Source organism: Rhipicephalus microplus, chromosome 1 (genome assembly GCF_043290135.1).
Source record: "Rhipicephalus microplus isolate Deutch F79 chromosome 1, USDA_Rmic, whole genome shotgun sequence".
In the NCBI taxonomy this organism is placed as follows: domain Eukaryota; kingdom Metazoa; phylum Arthropoda; class Arachnida; order Ixodida; family Ixodidae; genus Rhipicephalus; species Rhipicephalus microplus.
In genome coordinates this window covers 293816305-293826090 of record NC_134700.1, presented here as the reverse complement: position 1 = coordinate 293826090, position 9786 = coordinate 293816305, and the positions used below count along the sequence as shown (strand labels likewise).

At 46.5% G+C, this 9786-nt stretch overlaps 1 protein-coding gene across 1 annotated transcript in view; it reads right to left on the bottom strand.

Moving 5' to 3' along the window:
* Positions 1-6069: 6069 nt before the first annotated feature.
* Positions 6070-9786, bottom strand: part of mei-41 (ATR serine/threonine kinase meiotic 41) — an 80522-nt gene continuing 76805 nt past the window's right edge. The window contains exons 45-46 of the mRNA XM_075865171.1: positions 7838-7951; positions 6070-6654 (exon numbers count right to left, since the gene is read on the bottom strand). Coding sequence (XP_075721286.1) covers positions 6595-6654; positions 7838-7951 — 174 coding nt within the window. The 3' untranslated portion in view covers positions 6070-6594. The remainder of the gene's footprint in view (positions 6655-7837; positions 7952-9786) is intronic.

Below are 9786 nucleotides of genomic sequence, written 5' to 3'. Positions count from 1 at the left end.
CGTCCCTTCGTGTGTCGACGACGTAGTTGACGAGCTCGCTTTCGAGTTGCGGGTACTTGCACTTTTTCCCGCGAAACGCCTTTCGGCTCCTGTTAGTAGCGGCGAGGGCATCTTTCTGATTCATCCAGTAACGCACGCGCTTCTCATCGACGTCGTACTTTCGTCCAGCTTCCCGCTTCCCGTGCTCCTCGGCATAGTCAATCACTTGCAGCTTAAATGCTGCAGTGAATGATCTCAGATGCCGGCCCATCGTCCGTCACGTGCGCTGGCTTCTGCAGGGTTCACTACAACCAACAAAGTGACACCGACGACACCGATCTGAAGTCGCGCTGCCAACGTATCGACACGATGCTAGGAACGATGCCAACAAAGAGGCCGCACAAGGCAAATATGGCGGCGCGCTGTCAACAGCGTGGTCGGCGCGTCGGCGGAAGTAGAATAAAAGCGGAAAAGCGTGCAGCGCCATCTGGCTGTAAATGAACTAACTACACTTTTCTGGCGGGACATTTTGAACTTTTGTTTTTTTTTTTTTCGAAATATCCGCTTTCAAAGTTGGGGTGCGGCCCTTACACGAGGGCGGCCCTTACACGAGTATATACGGTACTACTGACAAACGCCGCATGCTTCTGGACGTTTTGTCGAAATACGTGGCGATTTTCGATTTTTCCCATGACCATGCACCCTCGATTCCCGCGTCTCGGATTCTCCACAGGATAAACACGGGAACAGCACAGCCCATCCGCCAGAAACCCTACCGAGTGTCGCCGTCTGAGCGCAAGATAATTGATGAACAAGTGCGTGATATGCTGCAGAAGGGTGTCATTCGAGAATCATCGAGTCCTTGGGCGGCTCCCGTGATTCTAGTCAAAAAGAAGGATGGTACCTGGAGATTCTGTGTGGACTATCGCCGTCTAAACTCCGTCACAAAGAGAGATGTCTACCCTCTCCCACGCATTGATGACGCTCTAGACTGCCTCCATTCAGCATCCTACTTTTCGTCCATAGACTTACGCTCAGGCTATTGGCAAATACCTGTGCATTCAATGGACAAAGAAAAGACGGCTTTCGTTACTCCGGATGGACTATATGAATTTAACGTGATGCCTTTTGGTCTATGTAACGCGCCCGCTACATTTGAAAGATTCATGGACACCATTCTGCGCGGCCTGAAGTGGAACATCTGTATGTGTTATCTTGACGACGTTGTTATCTTCGGGCGTACATTCAGTGAACATAACGAAAGGGTAGAGCTGGTTTTGAAATGTATTCGAAATGCTGGCTTGGTTCTTAATGCAAAGAAGTGTCATTTCGGAGCTCGACAAACACTGGTGCTGGGACATCTCGTCAACAAGGATGGCATCAGGCCCGACCCGAATAAGACGGCGGCTGTTAGAGCTTTTAAACCACCTGGCTCAGTGAAGGAGCTTCGGAGCTTCTTGGGCCTCTGCTCTTACTTTCGCCGATTTATTCCCGCCTTTGCAGAAGTTGCCTTTCCACTGACCTGCCTTCTCCGCCAAGGTGCTAGTTTTGAATGGACTCCTGATTGTGAAACTTCTTTCAACCAACTGAAGTTCTTGCTCACGTCGCAGCCTATCCTGCGGCACTTCGATCCTTCTGCGGCGACTGAAGTTCACACCGACGCAAGCGGCATTGGCATAGGTGCAGTCCTCATACAGCGATGTAATCAAGTGGAACACGTAATCGCATATGCCAGTCGTACTTTAAGTAAGCCGGAACGCAATTACACTGTGACCGAACAAGAATGCCTTGCACTCGTCTTCGCTGTGCAGCGATTCCGCTCATACCTATACGGTCGTCCTTTCCAAGTAGTTACGGATCATCATTCTTTGTGCTGGCTTATCAACCTTCGGGATCCGTCAGGCCGTCTAGCACGCTGGGCCCTCCGGCTGCAAGAGTACAACTTCACGGTATCGTACAAGAGCGGCAGGAAACACGCGGACGCAGACTGCCTTTCAAGGATGCCAGTTGATGCTACAGTTTGCGACGCTGACGATTTCGATCATCTGATTGCGTCCGTAGCACCAGCGTTCCCGGATAAGGCCACCTTTGAAACTGAGCAGCGGAAGGACGTGAGTTTGAATCCGTTATTCGTGATCGCACAAGCATCCACTCCGGAAAGCCGCTTTTGCGTCCGTGATGGTCTACTGTACAAGAAATCCATCTCCGGCACCGGTTCCCGCTTCCTGCTGGTGGTTCCAGAGGCACTACGGTCATCTGTTTTGTACGCCATGCATGATGACGCCACTTCAGGTCACCTCGGAACGACGCGCACTCTTCATCGTACCCAGGAACGCTTCTACTGGCCACGTATGCGCCAGTCAGTTGAGTTGTACGTGGCCAGTTGTGCGCAATGCCAGGCGCACAAATCTCTCTCAGCAGCTCCGGCCGGACATCTACAACCTGTGACGCCTCCCAGTTCTCCGTTCGAACAAATTGGCATTGACCTGGTGGGCCCTTTTCCGCGTTCATCGAAAGGCAACAGATGGATTGTGGTATGTGCTGACCATCTTACTCGGTACTGCGAGACTGCTGCCCTGCCATCCGCGACTGCTGGTCAAGTGTCGTCCTTCCTTCTCCATTCTATCATACTGCGTCATGGGCCCCCTCGCGTCATCATAAGTGACCGTGGACGTCAATTCACGGCAGACGTTGTCGAACAACTTCTCCGTATGTGTGGCTCAGAGCTCAGACACTCGACGCCTTATCACCCGCAGACGAATGGTCTCGTCGAGCGAACAATTCGAACACTGGTGAATATGCTTTCTATGTACGTTGCTTCGAACCACAAGAACTGGGACGATGTCTTGCCGTTCGTCACATACGCGTTTAATACTTCCCAACATGAGACCACCGGCTACAGCCCGTTCTTCCTCCTCTATGTTCGACCCCCCCGTTATACTCTGGATACAATATTTTCCTTCTCTGATCGGGACCAATCAGAAATCTCCCTAGCAGAAACTCTTTGTCTCGCCGAAGAAGCTCGTCGTCTTGCTCGTTTACGTACAATAGCCTCGCAAGACAGATCGAAAGTTCGTTATGACAGCAAGCACCGGCAGGCCACATATATTCCGGGAGATCTCGTGTTGGTGTGGAAGCCTTTACGCAAACGTGGCTTGTGCCAAAAACTGCTCGCGCACTACATCGGACCTTTTGTTATCCTTGACCGCCTGAGCGCAGTCGACTACCGCATCGCACGTCTTACAGCTAGCGGGAGACGTTCCAGAAAGACAGAGGTCACGCATGTCGCTCGCCTGAAGCCTTTCAGTCAACGCGACACTGCATGAAACGCGCGGCGCGCTTTGTCTGCGAGGGGGGAAATGTTACGCCACGTATGTGCCGGACGAAGAAGGAAAAAGAAGCAAGGGGTGGAAGAAGAAGATCATCATCATCTGCCTGCGCCGATACGGCTCGTCCCTCGAACCGTGTATCAATAAACCCCCAGACGCCTACTGAGGTCGTAACAATATATATCAAGGGAAGAAGTGTATACTTAAGGGCTCGTTTTTCTGTATTTTACACAATAATAATGAGATCTAACAGACAATAATGCCAAGGAAAGTATAGGGGAAGATATTAGACCGAATTGTAATGTAAATATGAAAAGTGGGTGAAAAGATAACTTGCCGTGGACAGGATCCGAACCTGCGACCTTCGAATGACGCGTTCGATGCTCTACCACTGAGCTACCACGACAGCTGTCCCCCCAGCCACTTTATTGGGTTTATATGTGAATTAAACGTGGGAATGTCAGTCAGCGCCACCAGTAGCCATGGCGGCGAGTGTAGCACACTCTTTTGAGCCTATTTCGCGTCACGTAGCACATGAACTTATTACGAGTGGGCAGCTGACCAATAGTCCCTCGTATACAACCTAAAGGCACTAAGTCTGCCAGTACGAGACCCTTGTTAATGAATTAAGGAAAGAAGTGCATACTTAAGGGCTCGTTTTTCGGTGTTTTACACGATAATAATGAGATCTAACAGACAACATATATATATATATATATATATATATATATATATATATATATATATATATATATATATATATATGTGTGTGTGTGTGTGTGTGTGTGTGTGTGTGTGCACGTGTGTGTGCGCATGTGTATATTTTTATTTCTGCACTCAAAATTACTTTTGCCACCTCTGGCACAAAAAAGAAAATGTGTACATATACCTATCCTGTGACCTTTTACTGGTGAACTCTTAATGGTCTTTATATTAGCACTGAAGTGCAGCATACTTTTTATCATAATCTTTTGTAACGTAAAATGTGCAGATATGCATCTGTTTGCACTGAGCTTGACGAATGACTTGATGCTCATGAGTGGCAGCATGAATGTTGTTGGCTGAGGGCTTAGCAGCACGTGCGAACATATTGGAAAAAACTAATAGTGGCCTCCGAGATTACCTCCGGCGATGCATAGCCAAAATTAATCATGGAGGCCACCACCACCTAGCTCACGAGGCGGTATAGAGAACTAACATGACAACGTGCGTTCGAAAAACTTATTCTACCTGCCTTTTATATTCCGAAAAAGTACAAAATGTCAATATTAAGGTGGCCAACCACAGTTTTACCCAATTGTGTGAAAGCAACACCAAAGAGGGCTGTCGGGACTGAAATTGCCTTAAAGCGTTGCTGGCGAACTTCCAAGTAGAGTTAAGGGGCTTTTCAGATCAAAGAATCGGTGACGATCCATCTCTTGCTGTCTGATGTAGTTGGAAGGGGCCCGAAGAGGTCAATTCCGACGACAGAGAACGACTCTGCTGGGTAAAAAAGTGGTTGTAGGGTCCCGACTGGAGCAGTAGTGGGCCGCTTGCGATGTTGGCAAAGTGCGCACGAGGCAATATACTTGGCTACCGTTGTGGAAAGACCTGGCCAGAAGAATAGACTGCGGATGCGCTCGTAGGTTTTGTAGTAACCCATGTGGCCTGACGTCGGGTCGTCGTGTGAAGCGCGCAGAACTTCAGTGCGTAGTGTGCCTGGTACGACGGGAACCTATCGACGGCCTTCAGGGTGAAAAATGTATCGATAGAGCACATCGTCCTGCAACTTGAGTAGCCGGAGTTGTTTCAGGAGCCTGGCATTTGGGGAAGATGAGGCAATGGTAAGCCGACCGATGAGGTCAATGCAATAAGAATCGGCTCGCTGGTGAGTGGTAAGTACTGACGGACGAGTGGATGAAGGTAGAGAAGAGATGGATGATATCGACGAGGCGTCCTCCGCATAGCCAATTTGACAAAAAAATGTGACGTGCGCCGAAGACTGTGGCAAAGGGCATCGTGACAAAGCGTCGGCATCTTGGTGTTGTCTTTTGGTCTTGTAAATGACGTCAAAGTCATATGATTTTAACCGGAGAATCCAGCGGCCAAGTCGCCCCCGACAAGTTTTTGATTGTGGACAACCAGCAAAGAGCATGGTGTTCTGTCACAACAGTAAAATGTCAACCATGTAGATACGGACGAAATTTTTGGATGGACCAGACAACAGCCAAGCACTCTTGTTCAGTTATCGAGTACCTCTTCTCTGCAGAGGTCAGAGTGCAGCTTGTATATGCGACAACTTTCTCGCGAAAGGCATGATCGCGCTGGAGGAGTATGGCACCGATTCCTTGTCAACTAGCGTCAGTGTGTAATAACGTAGGTGCCTTGTCATCAAAATACCAAAGCACCGGTGGGAATGTCAGTGCGTGTTTGAGTTCTTGAAATGAGGCTTCGCATTGATCATTCCAATCAAAGGAACCGGTACTAGCAAGGAGCTTCTGGAGAGGAGCGGCAATGGTGGCAAAGTTAAGAATGAAGTGGCGAAAGTACAATGCGAGTCCAAGGAAACTGCGTAGTTCTTTGGAACGAAAGGGGCGCAGAAAATTGAGGACTGCGGAAATTTTGTCCGGATCGGGCTGGATGCCATCTTTAGTAACAAGATGTCCCAGATCTTTTATAGCTGTGTTGCGGAAATGGCACTTCTTTGTGTTTAGTTGAATTGTGTGCCTACAAGCAAGACAATAGTAAGGTTTGTCCATGGAAAACACTGCAATCCACGAGAGAAGCTTCATAAAATTTAATGGCTGTACCAACAGTAAAAAACACTCAACAAATAATAACATTTGGATAGAACAACATAGGTTATCACCGTTTGTTCCCCTTGAAATCAATTTACTCGCAGTCCCTGAGCACAGATATGTTGCTCTGTGGTACAAAAATACATGTCATTGTACTTCTTATTGTGACTCAAAATGCCTTAACGTAGTTAATAAATACATCTGAGCTGTGCAAAATGCTGCTGTTTTGTTAATGACACAGTACTAGTGACCAAAACAATGGGATCACAGAATCAATCTAAGTTCATGTAGTAGGGTAGGCTCCCTGCTGGACAGCAAATAAGGCAGCTGCAATGGATAGATGGAATGGACTAATGAGTTACACTACAAGATGTTTTTGCATGATTAAAAAAAAAAACACGCTGAGAAATTCATAGTCTAGGACATGTTAATATGTACAGTACTGAAAGAATGCCCAAGCTCTGGAGTGAAGAGATGTCAAGCCTACTAAACTTGCAGTGAGAAGGCCATCAGAGGTAGGCACCCCATCCAACATACATCTGGCACAGGTTGACCTCGCTGGTTGCTTCCTGCGTCAGTATTAGAAAGAAGAGGAAAAAAAAAAAACTAAGAAAAAAAAGCAGATGAGAATGAATTAAAATACTGGTTTGTATGAGCAGATGAAAAAAAAAAAGCATTCTGCAGGCACAAGGCAATGAATACTCTGAATTAGACAGCACAAGTAGCTGCTCATTCTCGTCCACTCCCACAGTAGTCACCATTACATAGCTGCCGCTTCATTACAGGGTCGTACAATATAAACATGCACTCATGCTACGTCATTTCGCTACCACATACTATATTTCCGTAGATACAGCCTTACACTTTGAACTTAAAGATTGCATGAAGTTTTAATGCTAGAAGGAAGAAAAAGAAAAGCGGAAGGTAGCATACATCAAAAAACATTTCTCAAGATATGAGCAGAATCCGAGGGCGAAAAAAATAGCAAGATAGTATACTGTAGTCAGCCCGCGTTTGACTGATTGATTGATTGGTATGTGGGGTTTAACATCCCAAAACCACCATATGATTATGAGACACACCGTAGTGGAGGACTTCGGAAATTTTGACCACCTGGGGCTCTTTAACGTGCACCCAAATCTGAGCACATGGGCCTACAACATTTCCGCCTCCATTTGAAATTCAGCCACCGCAGCCGGGATTCAATCCCGCGACCTGCGGGTCAGCAGCCAATTACCTTAGCCACTAGACCACTGCGGTGGGGCGCCTGCATTTGACTACACTCAAATGAAGTACAACAGTACGCTGCACAAAGGGGCCAAATATGCGTGCCAGGTCACACATCCATAAAAAAATATCCCCTGTACAAGCATTATCACAAAAAATGGGCTCCTGTTGGCTAGACTTTATAACATAAGCAAGTGCTGAGCACACAGAAGCGCCATCACTTAAAAGAAAACGTGGCATAGCATGACTTATGAGCCAAGAGAAACTTGACTGCAGTCGTACTACACTGCAGCACGAGGTCATGCTAAAAGAGGCAATAAGAGTGCATAGACATCATGCTAAATAAACTGGCCATAAGCCAATCAAGCTAGTTTTTATTTTTCCCACACTCCTTTCCAAAGTTAACACAACATTCAGGCAAATTTTATCTAAAGTTTCTCATGAAATTATATGCTCACTCAAGGGATTACTGTGCCCTTAGGAATACCTCGTTATCACTGTGTTTTAACCAGTGATGAGTCCTACCTGAATGAGGCTGTCCACTTGCCCCTCAACAGAAAGAGGTGGCCCAGCGGGTTTGTTGCGACCTCGGTAGACACCTTTTAGTCTCTGCTCAATTCCATTCACATTCACCAGGGCCTGGTGAGGATTGTACAGAAGGTGAAGTACTAAAGTCAAAGCATATCAAGGTAAGCTGAAAGGTAAGCTAAGGTTTGAAATAATAACCGAGATCTACAATGTAATCTGTTTGAGATAACAAAAAGTGCTGACATTGGACAAAAATGTGCTACATAGCAGGGTAGACATTCGGGCTAGTTGGCACGCTTCAATGATAAATTGAAAGTACTGCAAAGCAAAGCAACAGAAAAAAAAAGTCGCAGCAGATTCATGGTGTGAATGATGATAAGCGGAGGGAAGCGTTCATCCATCCGTCCGGTCATATTAGCCTAGAGCACACATCGAATGGACGGATGGACCCTACGCCCCACTCATCATCATTCACTGTGTGGATATGCTGTAATTTCTTACTATAACAGCGTCATCTATCCTCTTTAATCCTCAAATATACAAAAACCACTAATGCCATCTAGTGATATCATTTCCAAGGATAGATGGATGGATGTATCCGGCTGTGCCCTTTAGATCGGGCGGCGGCTCACACCAACTAACCACAAAGTTAAGTAATATCACTATGTGTTTAAGGAATGAATTTCACTCGCGCCTTGATTGTAGCCACCAATCAGTTAGCCTCCTCATCGTTATTTTGCCTTCACTGTCCCGAAACCTCAATGCTTTGAAAAATTCCAGCCATTATTTTGGACTATAGGGTGGAGCCCTTTAAAGAACATTATCAAATGTTCAGCCATTTCCTCCTCCTCTCCACACACATTACATAACGTGTCTGTGCCTTCGTATTTGGCTCAGTACGCCTTGGTCCATGATACTCCCTTTTTGGCCTCGAACAGCAGAGAACTACCCTGAGAATTATAGTAGATCTTTTCCCTTGCAATTTCCTGCTTGAAAGTAGTTCAGTAGGTCTCCAGTGATGATTTCGTAAGCATTCCAATCTTCCACATGTTCCCCTCTGTTTCCTTCACTTTCTTCTTAACCGATGTTTCTTTTAGGTTTCGTATTCCGCAGTTGTGTAAATACTTGCTTAACAATTTTCGAGTTCGCTTCCTCCATTTAGCATCGACATTCTTCATGTACAAGAAGCTGGAAACTTTCCTAGCCCAATACTCCTCCCCAATTGTTCTCAATCGCTCCTCAAATTCTCTCTTGCTGCTAGCTTCCCTGCACTCGAACGATACCCATCCCATATCACCCTGTACCCCCTGATTTGAGGTATTCCAGCGTGCTCCCAAAGCAAGTCTACCTATGCCACGTTGTTTAATTTGCAATCTTGCTTGAACCTCTGATCTCGTGCACAAGACCACATTACCAAACATCAAACCCGGGATAGGACATATACACACAATGCCATCTAGAGAGGAGTTCATAAACTAGAGTTGGCTACATACAAACGAAGAAGGGAACGACCCACACCCTAAGGAGCTTCGCCCCTAAAATTTGCGTGGGATGGCCCAACTACAACTGCTTTGGGTGCCCTGTCTAGCTCTTCGTCTCTGATGTTTTGTGGAACCTTCATTTCATTATAGCTACACAGCACATAAACAATGAGATGTTCTGGGCACATGGGTTTCATAGCAGTCCTGGTAGCAGGCAAAAGTGCTTTTTGTAGCAGCCCTGGAGCAGCCAGAAAAACGTTTTGGAGGAGGCTTGGAGCAGCCAGAAGCAGCTTTATGAGTGAGTTTAAAGCAGTCAGAACATTCAGAGCAGGAACAACATTTGTCCAATGCTGCATTTTTCAAAAACTCAGCTGAATTTTGCAATAGCCTTATTATTACAATGGGAACTATATGGACACTCGACGGATCTTTGCCGTTGCTGTAATGTCCCGTATACAGTCCAAA